The sequence below is a fragment of the Leopardus geoffroyi genome, chromosome E1, assembly GCF_018350155.1.
Source record: "Leopardus geoffroyi isolate Oge1 chromosome E1, O.geoffroyi_Oge1_pat1.0, whole genome shotgun sequence".
NCBI lineage: Eukaryota > Metazoa > Chordata > Mammalia > Carnivora > Felidae > Leopardus > Leopardus geoffroyi.
The window spans coordinates 38,694,110-38,713,048 of NC_059330.1; the positions used below are offsets into that span (position 1 = coordinate 38,694,110).

An 18,939-nucleotide genomic window follows, 5' to 3' on the forward strand; every position below is an offset into this window, starting at 1 on the left:
TAAGGAGTGCCTACAGAAGGAAATATTCACCTGTGTGGTGACAACCACTACTACATATTAACTGGTTCGACTTTAAGATTTAAGAATATGCAGTTTGTACATGCAAATTTTCTCCGGACTCGGTGTGTCCCAATCTAGGCCCAGAATGCTACAGTGAAAGTAGCATTTCTGAGTGGCCACCCCACTCAGAAGACTGACCTCAGAAGAATAGAAATCATTTAGAAAATCTATTAGTCACAGGGAAAATGAGGGTCAAATCTACACAAAAGTCCCTAGGTTAGTGGGATGGGCCTCTTTCACTCTTAAGGTGCAAGAGTTGGCTTCTGCAGAAGGACTTTCCCACTAATCTGGTGGAAATGCCCGCTTTCCCAAGCTTTCTCTCCTACTAATTCTTGCTTCCAAATAGTCTTTCTTTTGTCCCCTGAAGAGCCAACAGGATGTGCGGCATTTCAAGAGTATAATAAGCAGCTCCTCGGCCACAACGGGTGTAAGCAACCTGGCGTAGCTTGGGGTCTAGGATTACGGAAACGTAGTGAAGACTACGCACTGAAATACGTCCAGTCTTTTAGCTGAAATCTCAGACATGTTGGGACTGTTACCATGGAATTTCACAAAGTCTTTTTTTTTTTCCTGAGACAGACGCCATGCTACAAAGAAGGATAAGCCATTTGTGCAGTCTGAGGTGGAACATTTTAATTACTGGCAGCACATAAATTAGTTGAGTTGAAGTCTAATGCCTAAGCCCTTTCGAAATATCAAGGCAGATACATAAAACACTAATCTACCAGGAATTGGGGATTCTTGGCTCTGGTAGAAAGGTGCACAAAGCTGACTCTTAATGTGTAACTAGGCTCCATGAAGTTGTCCCTGGAAGCAGAATTTATTTTCGCTAACACCAGTTCTTAAAAAGGAGAGAGAGAGAGAGAGAGAAAAAAGGCTTTGGCAAGCAGCTGCAGGTGCCACTTTGTGTATATACTTTGGGGCAAGATCAAAATACCTTCCTGTTTTTTGTTCCTCCCCACCATCCTCTTCACATTCACAACTCAGTGGTTAAAGGAAAAATTTAACAACACTACCATTTTCACACCAAAGCAATGTGAAACAGATATTCATATACATACTCTTCTGCTTAATACCCATGCATTAAGAGGTCTAAAAAGTAACTGTGGTTACAGCGTAATCGCATACATTTAAAGCTGGAAGGGACCTTAGAGAATGTATAAACCCAACTGTTACTTTATGGTTGAAGAAACTTAGTTTTAAGAGTTAAGTGATGCCCAAAGTCATACAGCTAATTAGCAGCCAATATGGAATTCACAAACAGATTTCGTGACCCCTATTGCAATACTAATTTTACAATTATCCCTGAACTTTCCCTTGATAGCGTATTTCCCATAACAGATGACAAAGCTGACTGATACATGTGCAGAATCAAGATCTTTCAGGAGTTTTCGTGGCATACAGCAGCTCCACTTAAAATGGAGAGAGAAACCCACCCTGCTTGATCAAGGAGAACCTGTCAGCAGAGTTGCCCCCTCCTCACCCCGTCAGGAAGCTCATCAAAGACCCAAACAACACACATGACATCTGTCCCTGGTTCCTCTCCTGTGGGGAGGGGGAGACTAAGTCACTCATTTTGGATTCTTTGGTGGTTTTTTGTCAAAAAAAGAAATCATTGGTAAGTGTCTGCACACTAATGCTCCATGAAGGAGACCAAGAACTTTTAGGTAACTACCCACCCCCCTCACTGCCCCATGGTGCTTCTGAACCATTTCCCCCTCAGAGCCCAGTTCTGCCAGTCTTGATCATAGGAAATGGATGCCATCGTCCAAAGCCGACAACTTCCTGGAGTTTCAATGATGGTCTATGTTTAAAGCCATCCGTTCTTCTGATATAGAATTTCTCCTATTCATGACTGGTTTAAACCAAAGCAACTTTTAATTGATGATGGGAAGGTTAAAGGGTAGAGGCAGAAGTATCATTGGATGACTTGATTTTTTTCCCCTTGTGTGCTAAGAAATGGGTCTGCTGCCTAGAGACTTCAGTCTTCAGTTACTGGTAACAGATACTTGTTTTATGGCTGTCCTTTTCCTTACCATTAGAGTATAATTTGGGATGAGGAGACTATATCCTAGACTTTCAGCCTGTGTTAAGTACAGAAGGGCATGGCTTCTGAGCCAGGTTAGCTGGTGAGCTCTTCTTCTTTGTGGACCTAGGCAGATGACCAAAATGCTTTTCCACATATGGCTGATGTATCTATGTATCTCAGAAAGAATGTCTCTTGCAGCACAACTGGGGGATTCTTTTGAATGGCAACAAACTCCAAGGACTGCTTGTTCCATTGCTGCAAAAGATAATGACCAAATACTTCACTGGCTTTTAAATATCATAAAAATTCAAGTCCCTAATGAGAAAACAAAGGTTTAACAAAAATGATAACACGATATTATCTGCAAACAATTTCTGAACGAAGACAGCATTTCCCTGTTGCCCATGTGAACATGACTCTTTGGACACTAAAAATGGTATGGAAGGGAGTTTGGAAATGAGTTTGGAGAATAATTCGTTAGGTGGGGTGTCGGTTTTTACAAATTATGTTGAATGCTCAGGCGTAAATCATCTTGGAGACCAGATGTTCACTTCAGCATGGCTCTGTGCTCTCCTCTGGCTATGTGAGATGAGAACTCATACCGATCATGGCTTCGATATCCACACATGTTACACTCAAAAGGGTCACGAAAGCCATGGCAACCCATGTGAATAGTGAACATCACATAATCCAGGAAGAGGACTCGACAGTGGTCACATCGATACACATCCATCACCTCCCCTTCTTTGTTGATCACTTTGATGGAGTCTCTTGGACAGATGGGTGGGGGCTTGAGGAGTTCATAAGAGCGGGGGATTTCCTTCAGAAGTGGCATCCCATTGCGGACCCGGGGAGGGACCATGTGATTTTGCTGGTAGATGTGATTCTGGCGTTCTTCATGGTTGCTATCAGTGTCTGTGGAGTCATGGCCACTATTGTTGGGGGAGAGGCCTCTTTCAGAAGGCAGGCTCTTCTCTGGCAGGTGGATATTCTTCTTTTCCAGGTCCTGGGGGGCACCATTTGGCATCTCTGCACGGGTGAGGGCTATGGGATACATGCTGCTGATCACTGGAACCATCTCAGAGGTGGGAGCAGGTGGTGTCTGGACTAAGGGGCGCAGGGCTTCTGCACCGAGATAGCTGATGGCATTATTGATGGCTTGGTCCATCATCCGGGTCTGTATCATCTCACTCTCTTTCTCGTACATATAGCCGGGATTATAGTTGACGTCAAAACAGTGGCGCTTCTCACCTAGAACAAGTGAAAGAAATAATTACAAGAGGAAGAACACATGGGCAGAGAGTTTGTAAAATGATTTTCCAGAGTCCTTGAAAAGGGAGGAAGGATGTGCCACCTGCTCAAGAACACCCAGCCCTGGGGCGCCTGGGCGGCTCAGTTAGTTAAGCGTCCGACTTCGGCAGGTCATGATCTCACGATTCGTGGGTTCGAGCCCCGTATCAGGCTCTGTGCTCAGAGCCTGGACCTTACTTTGGATACCGTGTCTCCTTCTCTCTCTGCTCCTCTCCCACTCACGCTCTCTCTCTCTCTCAAAAATAAATAAACATTAAAAAAAAAAAAAAAAAAAAAGAAGAACACCCAGCCCAGGCAGAATGGCTCCAATGGGTGCTGAAGTCTCAAGGAACAGTGGCTGACAGTACCTGTTTGGACAGTCAAAATAAATTAAGCAGGCAGACAAAATGGAGTGTCAGAGATGTCATTAAGTTGAGGCTACAACGTGAACTGTTTCCACTGCTCACATCAGAGGGGGCACTGGAGAAAAGGAGAGAAAAAGAAGCAAGAGGACACTGGGGCAGGGTTCACGGGAGGCTGGGGAGCTACCACTGTGCAGGAGCATGGTACTTCTACTGTTCCTGGACTCTCAATCCAATCAATTCCCAAACTCTTATTCTGCTTGTAATACTAGAGAGCCAGGGGAATGGAAGTGCTGCAAACAGCGGGGATGCTCAGCAACTAGCCTCTGCAGCTTTTTAAATAGCTACAGGGACAGAAAAAGTAGCCCCCAAACCTCCAACTTACCACTCCCCAAACAAATTGTCACCAGACTGAGATTTAAGTAAATGAACTTCAAATGTAGAAAGTTTTAGAAAAGCTTTCTTGATGAAAGATCACAGTCTTTACTCCTTTCATAAAGTATGTCATGCTTTTGTTTGAAAAAAAAAAATGTATCATTGATACACAGGTGATCATTAGGACCTATCTCACACTTAACTGAAAAATGTATTTGTGGTCACCCTGTCCTACTGCTCCTGTCAAACTGCTGAGAAATTCTGAAAACAGAGTTTAGCCACCTTTGGGGTGTGGGTGTTGTGTGTTAGAAAATAGAGGCTCTCTGGCCACAGAGAAGGCAGGAGCAGGGTCTGCAGTGATGGCAGATGTGCTCAGTGGTGAGTGGCTGGTAGAGGGAAGAGAGAACGGGTGGATGTGTCAAGCACTGAAAGTGAGGCTAAGGTATTGCTGATGCTTTTTTATTTTGTAGACACTAGATTCTGGGGGGATATGCTGAACCAGATCCTCTCTTCCGTAACATTCCCTAGGCATGTTATGGTTCCAAAGCTTGTCCCTGCCATACAGTAAAGGGTCCAATAATGAAAGAATTCAAGAAAACAGAAGAATTGGAAGAACTGGTTTCTGTTCTTGAGCTGTCTCCAAACTAGTGGGAGAGAAACAAGACCTGTATGCATGGAAGCAGAGAAAAATAAATGTTAGAAGTCATGAAAGGACAGCCCTGCTCTATGGAGGTCTTTGATTTTATTCTAAATGCCATGCTTAAGGCAGTTAAGTAGGGGAGTACACATCTTCTGTAAAAAGAATTATAAGGCAAGGGTAAGGCAGTCTGGTAGAAATTGTCTATTTAAGTGTTAAGGGAATGAAAAACATTCAAGAGTACCTGGGGCAGGGAAAGCTTTCTTGGAAAACCCAGATTTTGCAAAGGGTCTTGATGAACTGGTATGACGTAGCTTTTCAGAGAGGTTGATGAGACATCCTAATTGAGGGAGGAGCATGACAGAAGGCAGAGAAGTGGGACTACACAGGACACAAGCAGGGAAGAGTAAGAGAGTATGGCTGTAGCTCTCCTTCAGGAAGAATGAAATACAGCATTTCTGAAACTTCACTTATTCCCTCACGTTCTGCAATACTGGCACCTCAGGGTGGTGTGGTGGTTGAGTGCCTAGGCAATAGGGCCAGATGGGACTGGATCTGATGCTGGCTCATCAGTTACCCATTGTGTGACCTTGGGCAAGTTACTTAACATGTCTATGGCTCCATGTCCTCATGTATGATGGGGATAATAATTGTATCTGCCACCCAGGGTCACTGGGAAGTGCTTAGAAAAATGCCTAGTACATAGAAAGCACTTGGTAAATGTTAGGACTTTTTGTTTTGTTGGAATCAGTTTGCCTTTTCTTTCTCTGTTTTTTTTTTTTTTTTTGCTAAAATGAATTTTCTTTTAAAAAATGTTTATTTATTTTGAAAGGGAGAGTGTGTGTGCCCGTGTGCCAGTGGGGGAGGGGCAGAGAGAGAGGGGGGGGCAGAGAGAGAGAGAGAGAGAGAGAGAGAGAGAGAGAGAATCCCAAGCAGGCTCTGCTCTAGAAGCATGGAGCCTGATGTGGGGTTCTATCTCATGAACCTGAGATAATGACCCAAGCCGAAATCAAGAGTTGAATGTCTAACTGACCAAGTCACCTAGGTGCCCTGAGTTTGCTTCTTCTTTCTTCCTTTCTTTTTTTAATGTTTATTTACCTTTTTTTAAAAAATGTTTATTCATTTTTGAAAGACAGAGACAGAGCACAAGCAGGGGTGGGGTGGAGTGGAGAGAGAGGGGGACACAGAATCCTAAGCAGGCTCCAGGCTCCGAGCTGTCAGCACAGAGCCCGACACGAGGCTTGAACCCACGAACCGCGAGATCATGACCTGAGCCGAAGTCAGACGCTCAACCAACTGAGCCACCCAGGCGCCCCTATGTTTATTTACCTTTTGAGAGAGAGAGAGAGAGAGAGAGAGAGAGAAAGAAAGAGAGAGAAGCAGGCAAGGGGCAGAGAGACAGAGACACAGAATCCAAAGCAGGCTCCAGCTATCTGAGCTATCAGTACAGAGCGCAACGCAGGGCTCAAAAACACGAACCGTGAGATCATGGCCTGAGCCTAAGTCTGACGCTTAACTGATGGAGCCACCGGGGCACCCCGCAAGTTTGCTTTTTAAGTAAACTTTATATTACTAACACAAATGGAAAACCAGAATCACTTACCACAAATAGAAGGTAGTTATGAAAAATAAAGACAATGAAATAGAGCAATTTACTTAAGTTTTGATCAGATACTGTGACTACTTGGAAACAAAGATCCCCTCTCTCTGCTAAAAACAGAGATTGCCAAGTGTGAGATTAGTATTAATGAAATCTAACATCAAATTAAGTCTAAACCTTTTTCCTTTGGTATAATCAAGAAGATTGAGAGAGAACTAAAAAACAAAATAATTTTCTTGCCCCATGGGCCTCCTGGCATTTTGCATTCCACATTTGGGGAGATACTGAAAAAAGATAACACATGGTGAAACCAAACGATGGGCATTCTGAAATTGGATTTGGATTTGAACAAAGAACAAACTGCCACATGCCCTTGAGCAAGGGAGGCTTGGGTCAAAATTTTATTTTCAGGATATTAATGGAACAGCAAAGTGTAAGATAGACCAGAACAGTGAGAAATGGGAGCCAGAAAGAGCAGCTAGAAGATCTAATGGAATCAGATGGATTTGTCCTGCATCCCCACTACCTTAAGGCCAACATGACAGTTTCTAGACAAATACCTGAGAGAAAAAATATGCAAAGAAAAACACCCTGCTTTGGCAACTCAATAAAAAGCAACAGAAAAGTAGACCTTTGCCAAAGTCATCAGTGGTTCTTATTTTCAGCTTCCAGATTGAATATATCTTTGATCAAAGCTGTTTGAAAGAATGAGGCTGAGAACATGAAAGCCAGCTAAGGTCACAAATATTCATTGTCCTGAACGTGACACAGAAATGATGAACTTTGGTTTCCTGGCCTTTTCAAGGTCATCGATGATTTTCCAGTGTGGCTGGTTCTACTCAACTCCCCAGATACCAGGGGTCCGTGAGAACCTTTTTATCTTTTCACCTAACAGAGAGGTTCCAGAAAGTTTCCGGGGTGGGGTAGGCACATCATAAACTCTGCTTTTATCCTTTCTCCCAAGAGTTCGCTTTACTGAACTAGGCCTACAGTTTCAGAGTCTATACCACCTGCAGCACATGTCAGAAAACAGCTGAGTGCTAAAGTTGTAAGAGGCAAAACAGTAAGAGGGAAATAAACCCTTGGATGAGTGGAAATATGTGACTGAGTTCTGTGGTTAACACAGACCATTGTTCATTGTGAAGATGGGAGAGCCTCAGATCTTCACGTGCACGCAACCTACAATCATCAGATCCCCTCATCTCTGAGTTACGGTAACTTGAGTAGTGCAGATGATTATCAGTCACCTGTAGACACGATGACTCAATGTGTATGAAACTCAGAAGGGGTAAGCTACAGTAATTGAAAAGCCAACAGCTCACGTTTCTTTAGTAACATACTCATAAAAAAGGTTAGTCAAACCACAAGAGTGTAACTTCTCCCAAACCTGCACGGAGCCTCTAGTCCAGCTTGTAGTCAAAATCGTACCACACCTTTGAATGATTAATGATAGCAGCTTCAGGCTGAATTAGAGGTTTCCTTCTGATGAAAGTACAAATGGCAGCAACAAGTTCTGAGTTTAGGAACCAAGGCTGCCTGGTTGGGCCATTACTTACCCGTGTTTCCTTTTAAAGGTGTCAATCCCTCAATCCCTACCATCTAGGCTTTGGTAACTCTAAACTGAGCAACTGCCTGACCTGAATTGCTGCGATGTGGTGAGGGCATATGGTTGTTGGCTTCTAAGTGCCAACTTGAAAGTACAGACAGAATCACAGCCTAGAGCTAAAAGGGACCTTAGCTGAGCACACGGATTTAGACCTCTGCCTTTGGGGCCAAGCAATACCCACCACCCTAATCTGTCTACTTCTGGGTTTTTTTTTATTTTTTATTTTTTAAATATTTTTATTTATTTTTGAGACAGAGAGAGACAGAGTGTGAGCAGGGGAGGGGCAGAGAGAGAGGGAGACACAGAATCTGAAGCAGGCTCCAGGCTCCGAGCTGTCAGCACAGAGCCCGACGTGGGGCTTGAACCCATGAACCGTGAGATCATGACCTGAGCTGAAGTCGGACGCTTAACCGACTGAGCCACCCAGGCGCCTCTACTTCTGGGTTTTACACTTCACACTACCTAGCACTGTGCCTTATATATAATACTAAAAGGAATAGCTACTATTTATTGAGCCCTTACTATATACCCAGTGCTGTCCTAGGTACTTTTTGTATATTGTCTCATTTGCCTAAGGTGAATTAGCATCTCTTAGTCAGATGAAGAACCTAACCTACAAACAGGTTAATTTGCTAAGGTCGGTTAGTCAGTAAATGGAGAACTAGGATGCAATCTAAGGGCCTAAATATATCTGTCCATGAGCATTAACTGCTGTTTCCTGGATGCTACCTTGCCCATGGCTTCACAATCCCACCATGGACAGTGACTTCAGATTCTCTGCTGGGGTGGTTCCCATAAGCAGTGGACCAGCAACTGTGCTTTATTCCAAATGGACCAGCAACGTGCATTCAAGAAATATCTATGATGCACAGAATTGTTGTGATATCTGTAAGTGCTTAAAAGAATGCCTGGCAAATGTAAACACTTAATAAGTGGTAGATCATTTATTATTATTATTATTATTATTATTATTATTAGCCTCACACCATGTTACGTGCTTTGAGGAATATAAACATAATTGCAATCCAATAGGAAATGTAGCATTTATGCAATTTCATTATAAATCAGTACCCCTAATACAAAGCATACAGTAGTCAAGAGAGTAAAGAGAATAATATGGACAGCTTCTCAAATATGTCATGTAATGTGAGACAAATATTAATCTATTCTTTATTTAAAAAATTTTTTTAAATGTTTATTTATTTTTGAGAGAGAGACAGAGACAGAGACAGAGCACAAGCGGGGGAAGGGCAGAGAGAGAGGGTGACACAGAATCTGAAGCAGGCCCCAGGCTCTGAGCTGTCAGCACAGAGTCCAATGTGAGGCTCAAACTCAAGGACTGAGAGATCATGACCTGAGCCAAAGTCAGATGCTTAACTGATTGAGCCACTCAGGCACCTCTGTTCTTTAAAGTCTCTTTGTTATCTGAGGTGGTGGCAGTGATTGTGGTGAAGACAGTTCTATATATCACCAAACTGTTTAAGCTTGCCTTGAGTGCAGGGGGAGAACAGAGTAAAGAGAGGACTCAGGAGACTATGCGAATGTAGACGATGTGTGTGCTTTTTTTTTGTTTTGTTTATTTATTTATTTTGAGAGAGAGAGCACCACGCAAGTGAGAGTACAAGAGTGGGGGACAGACAGAGGGAAAATCCCAAGCAGACTCAGCACTGACAACAGTAAGCCCAATGAGGGGCTTGATCTCAAGAACCAAGAGATCATGCATGACCTGAGCCAAAATCAGAAACTTAACCGACTGAACCACCCAGGCACCTCCTGACCATGTGTACTTCTTTTATTTATTTATTTATTTATTTATTTATTTATTTATTTATTTATTATTTTTTTAACATTTATTTATTATTGAGAGACAGAGAGACACAGAGCGTGAGCAGGGGAGGGGTAGAGAGAGGGGGAGACACAGAATCCGAAGCAGGCTCCAGGCTCTGAGCTGTCAGCACAGAGCCCGATGTGGGGCTTGAACTCAAAAACTGTGAGATCATGACCTGGGCCAAAATCAGATGCTTAACCGACTGAGCCACCCAGGCGCCCCCTGACCATGTGTACTTCTAAAGGCAGATGTGAGTGATGGTATTCCAGACAGACAGCATGGACAGAACCATTACATATAAGAGGGAAAGTATTACACAGAAGTGAAAGTAGTTCACTGTGGCTGAATTAAAAGATTACTTGGCTGAAATGATAAAATGAGAAAAGGTAACTTGGAGACAGATTGTGCAAGGCTCAGAACACCTGGGTGGTTCAGATTTTATTGCATTGGGAAGCCACTGAAAGGTTTTTTTGAAGATGGGGGGGGGAATGATTTGAACTTTAGAAAAATAACACATTTCTACTATTATAGTCATCATGAGGGGTGATGTGAAATATTCAGGTTTTCTTTTGAAGTTTCTTCAAGTCACTGAAATGTATTTGCCACTACCTTCATACCATATCCCGTGCGTATTATCGCTTACTCTTACTGCAAGTACATGTCAAAAAAAGGGAGGGGGGCAGGTAAGTAGGGTAAATGGAATATCTGATGAGATGATGGCTCTGATCTCAATCTAAATGACACCAAAGTGACTAACATTTCTTCCAGGAGGAGGAAAGCAGTGGGGAGCCACAGAACAGGCAAGAAGGGGAGAAAACAGAGAGAGAGTGATGGGGGTGGCAGTGAGGAAAACTGAGCTGGAGACTGTTTTGTTGTTGCAGAAGCCTTGTCCTCTGTGAGAGGTGCTATTGGATGTCATCGGTCCTGATGGAGTCACCAGGGGAAGACTTCTTTTCTCAAGAAAACACACCCTCGAGGGAGAATGATTGCCCTTCTTCAGGGACTTTTTCTTCCACCAGCTTTCAATGACTACACTCCCCACTGTCCAAAGCCCTGGTGTAGCACACATGACATGCACTGCTCGGGGTGACCTCCCAAGGAAGGAAGGCCTTGGACTGCAGCATGTTTTAGGCCTTGCCCTGACCCTGCTCTGTCACCTACTAGTTGCATCTCGCCATCTCTCCAATTTTTCCTCCTCTGGTGAAAGAACTCGCTGGGTGTTCCTGATATCCCTTCAAGCCCTAAAATGCTATGATTTTATAATGTTTACAGGATTATAGATTTCAGCCCTTTGGGAAGGGGTGGGAGAAGATACTTTTTGCTGTTAGAAACGAGTTTTCAAACTGCTTCCTGTCGCTCTGTTAACCAAAGCAGACAATTTCTCATTAGTTACTTCACAAGGAGAATCGATGGTGTTTGTTGAAGTGTCAAAACCTCACCAGAATGTTTACCACGGCTGAGTGAGATCTGTTTTCATGTTCTTTTCAACATGAAAACTTCCTTTAATAAAGTAATACATAAAATTAAAAATAATAAGGAGATGCTATGGTAACCACTTTGGTCGGAATAACACATCTGTTTTTGGAGAAAGAATGAAAATCAGAAAAAGAAATATGCAGAAATGTAGTCATTTTCCTCCTCCCTCCAGGAGAGAAATCTGGCCTCTATTTTGAGCCAAGTATTTGAAGATGGCCTAGTTAGAAGTCTATTCAAACAAGTTTATAACAGGAGAATAAGATGCAGAGAAAGGACAACTCTTAAAAGGGTTAGGTGCTAAAAGTGAGGCCTTCGTGTCCTTCGAAAAGAGCAACTAAGAATTATTTTGATGATGTAAAGATGCTGATTTCTAATGAATGTGTGTTGATTTATGTCCTATCTTACGGAAAGTGAAATAAAACATCTTAGAGAATTAGGAAAGAAATTATTTTATTTTTCTCCTATGTAGGCAATTTAATTTTACTCCTATGCTTCAATACAGGCATGCTTTGTGTTTCCTTTAAAACATTTTTTTTAATGTTTATCTATTTTTGAGGGAGAGAGAGGGACAGAGCATGAGCAAGGGAGGGGCAAAGAGAGAGGGAGACACAGAATCTGAAGCAGGCTCCAGGCTCCGAGCTGTCAGCACAGAGCCTCATGTGGGGCTCAAGCTCACGGACAACAAGATCATGACCTGAGCGGAAGTCGGACGCTTAACCAACTGAACTACCCAAGTACCTCCTTTGTGTTTCTAAATGCACCTGAGCTTAACCCAATCTGTCCCTCTTCCTCAGTTAATCTCTAATTGATGGAAGATGCTACCTACTGGTGATTATCTCTAGCCTGTTGGGAAAGTAACAGGCTGACCTGATGGTATAACTTCACCTTAACCCTCATAGTTCAAGAGGTCAAGGAAGCAAAGGTTGGTCTGAGTGCTGTGCAACTGTCAGCAAGGATTAAAGGGAGTGACTCATTCTTCCTTCACACTTTACCCTTTGCCATTTCCCTGGCAGCTGAATCTTTTCAGAAAATGGTACCTTGGAGAGGAAATACAGGAGACAGAAGAGAAGAGGAGAGAAAATACTAGCCCCGATGTTTTGTAGCTCTTCATCCCATACACTGCAGTGTCAAATGTTCCTTTTCTCTCCCCGATATTACTGGTTTCTATCAAAAAGGTTGATTCCATTAAATGATTCCATAAATAAAGGAAACCCTTTATTTAAAAATAATCTCTAAAAGGAAGAGATATAAGCTAACGCTAGAAGATTAGAACAGGGCTTAGGAACAAGAACATCATGGATATGGCAGGAGCGCTATCCCCATTTCCTGATGAAAGAGCCAAAGAAGTAGCAATGCCCTCAGTAAGATATATGAATGTTGGCCAAATGCAGCTGTTTGATAGATTCTCAGATTTAACCACACCTTCCTAAAAAAAAAAAAAAAAAACAACTAAAATATCTGATATGGTTTATAACATAAATACCTTGTCTGTACAGCCTTGAGAAAACAGTTACCTGAAGTTACACATACGGGTTTATAAACACAAAATGGTATTCATAATTGCAGCCTTTGCTAATTCATCTCACTGACTTGTAGAATGATAGAGCTGGGAGGGACCTTCCCGATCACTTCATCACCTATTCAGTCTCCTCATTTCACAGATGAATAAACAGAGGCCCAGAAAGGTTATGTGATTTGTCTGAACACACAGAGTTAAGAAATGACTGAGCTAGAATCGGAACCTGGGTGATTTGGCTTCAAATCCAGTGTTCTTCCTACTGCACTACATACCACAATTTACCAAACAAAATTTCCCCCAGTTATTCAGGGCCTTGAAGTTGCTGCCTCAGCTCAAATCAAGAGCTAACTCTACTGGGTTTCCTGATTCCAGCATAGAGAGAAAATGATGGTTCAGAAGATGAGAGAAATCAGCACCTACAAGCATCTCTCATGAGTCTGGAAATGAAGAAGTGGAAATCGTCCAGTCACAAGGGTAACAAATGGAACAGATCCCCGATGTAATAAGTAGAGTGGCATGGAAGTGAACACAGGAAATGTGTTTTCTTAAACCCATGAAGATAACAAAGCAACTTTTATTATATTTTTTATTATATTAAGTAGGGTTTTGGCTCAACTATTGCTGTACGGCAGCTATACTAAGCACCTTCTCCCATATTTTAGTTCTCTTAGACCAAAACGCATCGACTATAATTGGATTGAAATTGCATCACTTCACATTTTTGTCCTTGCCCATTTCTCTCCATGTCCCTCTCCACATCAAGTACGGCCATTTCTAGAGTCAAAACTTTCCCCCAAAATAAATTACAAGGTAAATTACACTGATAGAATAACAACTATACTCTCCCTTTGTTCTGACTCCAGTCAGAACTTCTTCACAGGAGTCAAGCTCAAAAGATATATGAGCAATGTCTTAAGATTGCGCCGTGGAATCACAATTGATCCACAGCTCCTAAACTCCACATGGAAGTCACTACATGCCCCTTGACATTTCTCACCAGGGAGGGGGGAAGTGGTAATGGGGGTTGGGGGGGGGGGGATGTGTCTTTCTAAACTGAAATGCACCAACTTTAGTCTCACACAATTCTTAAAGTGATTAAAAGGATACAAAAACTTCTCAGCTAATCAAAATAAAATAAAGAAGGCATAAGTACCTAAATAAGCATAAATACAAAGCTAGGTAATTTTGAAACACATTAGTTCTTTCAATAAATCTCTATAATTCACATAAAATATCTGCCTGTAAAAAAATGACCTAGACCATAATAAAATTTAACCAGATTTAAAAACCAGGTAGGTACGTAATATCTGTAAAAGCTATTGGGAAGATTAAGCACAAAAGAACTGTAGTGAGAAATCAATAGCATCAAGTAGCTTTGGAAAAACAGAATGACAGTCCTCTAAAATTTTACTGGTGTTGAGGGAGGTCTATTTTCGTGTGACAACTATTTTTGCTCAGTATCACTGAATTTCAATTTATAGCAAAACTGATACATTCAATTCAGCTGCCCTCTTCACAAATACAAATCTATTTTAAATACCATGGTCACATTTATGTAAACATCTGGGAGAGTTGGGCAAAACATCTCTGCTGTTCAGCAGTCCTAACACTTTAATGAACATAATTATTTTTTAGCCATCTCATTCTGCTCCATTGTTTGACAATGTGAAAACCAATGGCATAAAAATTAACTCCTGTAAGACAAATGATTGAATCCAGCCTAGTTATTTAAATCCATGTTCTCCCAACCACATTCTCTTAAAGCCAGTCCTCAATCAAATTCAAGAAAGAATGGCAGTAAGTTTTAGAGCATGAAAAAAAGTTTGGGCACGATTACAGAACCAACTTGTAAAATATAACTACAAAAGGTTACAGAAATGCTATTTCAAACATCTTACTGGTGTCAATTGCACAAACTTTGTCATGCAACATATGTCATTCGGAATAAAGAGGAAGGAACAGCATTTTTAACACCAACTCCATTTAGGAAATTGGATATCAAATACTTCCATCTTCAGGAGTTAAGATTATTCAGTTAAAATATCTTATTCTATTTGCCCTAGGTATCAAAATGAAGCATGAAGAATAAAAGTGTACAATGGAAAACGAATTACCTTATTTTAACAGAGATTAAGCTAGGAAGGGCCTGTGTAATATATAAGCATCCTACGTTATCTCATTTAAACTATCTGCTAACAACAGCAGGAAAAAAAGCGTTGTATTCTTACCAATGAATTTCTGAGGCATTGAGCTTTTTCGTTTTGCCACATTGCTTGCTAATCTGTCCAGAACGAGAGCTCTTTCACTTCCCATCTCTGCTTTGATGTGTCTTGCCTCCGCACTTGCTGGTTTGGAAAAATGTAAAAAGAAGAGGGAAAAGAACACGGTGGTAAATGAGGGAGAAAAGGAAATAAACTGGAAGGAAAAGTATCAGACATCTGATGCACACTCTGTTGTTACCTGTTATTACTGCTCAGATTCTTGCCCGGGGTACCTGCTGTGGTCAGTGAAGCCAGCACCGGGGCACGTTCAAATCTTGCAGTCTTATGCTGAGATGGGAAAGCCCGACCCATCCCCAACCAGTATCTTCATTAGCAAGAGGAAGTATTAAATAAACAGCCTGGACGTGGTTGGTTGCAAAAAGATAGATAGATGGAGATCTTCTAACCCCCGATCAGCCTTCTTTCTGATTCTGAGTAACTGCGTGTGACACCTGCAGACTGATATAATTCTTCTAAACAACTTAAAAAAAAAAAAAAAGTATGGTGCCCCAGATTTACTGTTCTGTTTATGTTAATAGCACTTTTGAAAATAGATACACTTACCCAGACAGCAAGAAATCTACTCAGTGATTTGTGTATTGTAATTCTGAGTGGTTTTCTTTTTTCTTTCCTTTCCTTTTCTTTTTTTCCAGCATGTTCCTTTCAGTTCCTATCTCTTAAATTCTATTTCTCTGGGCTCTGCATTATCTGTTTCATATGCTCCTCACATTTCAAAATTGTCTCAGAATTTCCCTGAGCAACACTTCTGTCTTGAAATTAAAGAGCAATTTGTATAATGCATCTTTATTATATTTCTAATGAACAATGTAAATAAAAACTGCCTAAGAATATGGTCTAGTTGTTAATCCATGAATAGACCCCTAAATGGTGTAGGCCTGTGGTTCTCAGACCTGCCTGAACATTAGAATCAGCTGAAGAGAATGTAGGAAACACCTATGCCCAGCTTCCCCTTCAGATCCTAAAATCAGGATCTCTGGTGTAGGCACCTAGGCAACAGTATTTTTAAAGCTCTTCAGATGATTTTAAAATTCAGCCAGAATTGAAAACCACTAGAATATATAGATAGTACTAACATCTAATCGATTAAATAGTAAATTGGAATAAGTATAGTATAATTTGCCCTGGTATAGCAGATAGTACTCAATAACAGTCTGTATCTAAAGTTCAAAGAGATACCAGCTGATCTAGATGTAAGGCTTTACACTTTAGCAAACGATGCTAGCCCAAGCTACAGATCAGAAAACTTTTCTGTAAAGGGCCAGATAGTAAATATTTTCAACTTTGTGGGACACATCTAGTCTCTGTTCCATATTCTTTGATTTTTCCTCCAACCCATCACCCTTTAAAAATGTAAAAACCTCGTACACAAACAGTCTGCTGGCTACATTTGGCTCATGGGTCACAGTTTGTTCACTCCTGTCCTCCATAGTCATATTGTGTTACTACAAACATTCCTCTCTGTTTTATCATAAGCATTTCAGGAGGTCCAAACTAAAATGATGTATCCATACATTTCTAATGTCTCTAAGAAAGAAGAAATTGAAATTAGTTTAAGAGACTAGAGTAAAAAGCAAGTGATGGCTGCAGAATGGATTTTTTTCTTCTCAAATATATGCACAGATTTAGGGATGGTCAGTGCTCATTCCGTAGTTGAAGAGTTTGCTGTGTGAACAGATTCTAATATACAGAAATAATGTCACAAATTCCATGGTCTCTCAGACATTCAGTACCACAAATTGGTATGCCCAGAGAGAAGAAAATTGGCCACCTCTGCAAGTAAACAAAAGAGAAAAACCTCCAGGGCAGGACTGTCAATTATGGTCAGGGCAAGAAAACCAAAGTCAAATTAGAAAAAGAGAATTCAAAATACCAAATATGTTTCATTGTATTATTAGCGTGTCTTAGTTTTTGGTTGCCGGTCGTTACACAATAAATTATAAAGCTCACGGTTTTTAAAATTCAGGAATAAAATGGAATCTGGCTCCAAAAAGGATTAAGAGAAGAGGATGATAACCATACTCACTAGACTTTGTGAGTTTCTTGTCAAATATAATTATATGCTCCAAAGAAATAAGTCCCAGTCTCTGGTTTAAGCTATTAACAACACTCTATGTGTCAATGAAAACAGTAAGGGTCAGAATAAGGGGCCTGGGCAGCTTTGGGGCTGGTGGTAAAGCACTGTCACTTTGGCTGGCTGGCCATTGTAAATAATGGGTACTTTAGTAACAGGACACGTTGCTATTGAGTGAAGTGGGTCAAATTCTGTCCAGCACAGGGACAGGTTTAAATGACCAAACAGGAAACTATTATATATATTATTTCCTTTCACACAAACCACCACCAGATGTGGCACTACCCAGAGCCCCAAGAGCAAAGAGATGAAAGACAAAGGCCCGGGATTTGAAATCAGTTCCTGAGGCTGTTATAAGGAGGCTTTTTCTTAGAAACAGCTAAGGGTGCTTTGACTGGGAACATTCATTGTGGTTTGAGCAACTTTGGGAGGATTAAATCCACACCCTGCCCTCTCCCTACCCCCAACTGTGTATTATTATCAGAAAGATTTAAAGCGGAAGGAGAATGAAAAACAGTCCTGTGGGAATTTTTAATTCCATCCCCATTTTACCCCTATTTGTATTGGTATCTTCAGTCACTCTTCTAATGGGCCAATCATCTCCCAGAGATCTTGTGCCTTCAGCCCCAGGACTCACCCCAAGCATTATGTTGCCAGCCTAGTTTTCCCATTGAGCTCTCAGTAGTCACTGTCTACATTTTACCAAGTCACTATCAATTACCACAAGCAGCTTTCTGAGGACACATACTCAATATCTTCTATATTTGGGAGGATGCTAGAGCGGGGATACATGACCTAAATAATGTAATGAGGGCATGTCACTAAATGGCAACCTTCTGAGATAACATCATCTTTTATCCCTGGTTACTCACCAAGCTCCTCTTGACAGTCATTTCTAGATAAATCTTACTCTGTAAACCAGTGGCCAAATGCCTGACATTTAAAAAGATAACATTCTGAAGTGTGTGGATGGACAGATAATTGGGGACATGGGTGGAGACTTTCCCATTCCCACAATAGAGTGAAAGAAATCCTCTGAAGCGAATCGAGAGGGCTTCTGTCCCCCTAAGCCCCTCTCTGGCTTGTTCACTCAAAATAGCAACTCCAAGATCCCAACCGTCACCGGACATGTGAACACGCTCTAGAGATTATGTTCATCTTTACTGAGTTAACCATTGTCAAATCGGCAAGTTAGGCAAAGGCTAACACTTCAATTGAACGTGCTGCACTCTTTCTTCCCAAACTGCAGGTCTTTTGCCTTGCAGTTATCGGTCAGCTGCTGTCTGCTCTTTAATACACAAAGAAATGCTCTGCAGTTAGAGGATCTCTTTGGGATTACGAGGAGTTTAGGCAGTACACTGAAAAGCAAACAAAGAGGACCACTGGCTTTTGGTCCTCTGCTTCAACTTGAAGACCCAACTGTCTACTTATAGAGTCTAGACTTGTTATCTTGCCACATCATGTCTCAAAAATGTAAGTGGAGGGAAACCAGTTTGGCAAGATAGTAAGGGGACAAGATAATGGGTTTAAATGATGAAATAGGAAATCCGTTCCTGGGTGGTGTTTGGCAGTTTAATGTTGCAAGGGGTGGGTGCGGGGAATACGGCATAGTGGCAAAAAGCAATTTACACACTTGGTTCATGAGTGAGCATAGGGGTAGGGCTGTAATTCTGGATCAATTCCCCTTCATGTCACTTGCCTACTACGTAGTGGCTATACCAATTTTCATTAGCAAAATGATTTTAAAGACATGTTGAAAAAAATATTAAAACTAATATGAAGTCATAATTACAGAACAGGTTTC

The 18,939-nt window shown here is 41.4% G+C and overlaps 1 protein-coding gene across 5 annotated transcripts in view; it reads right to left on the reverse strand.

The window, feature by feature from the left end:
• Nucleotides 1-671: 671 nt before the first annotated feature.
• The window catches only part of IKZF3 (IKAROS family zinc finger 3), a 91,416-nt gene continuing 73,148 nt past the window's right edge, over nucleotides 672-18,939 (reverse strand). For 4 of the 5 annotated variants that reach the window (XM_045488704.1, XM_045488702.1, XM_045488703.1 and 1 more), the window contains 2 exons: nucleotides 15,011-15,127; nucleotides 672-3,340 (listed from right to left, as the gene is read on the reverse strand). In XM_045488704.1, the coding sequence (XP_045344660.1) occupies nucleotides 2,637-3,340; nucleotides 15,011-15,127 (821 nt within the window). In that variant the 3' untranslated portion in view covers nucleotides 672-2,636. Of the gene's footprint in view, nucleotides 3,341-15,010; nucleotides 15,130-15,256; nucleotides 15,475-18,939 lie in introns of those variants that run through there. The other variant, XM_045488705.1, reaches the window with a different exon arrangement.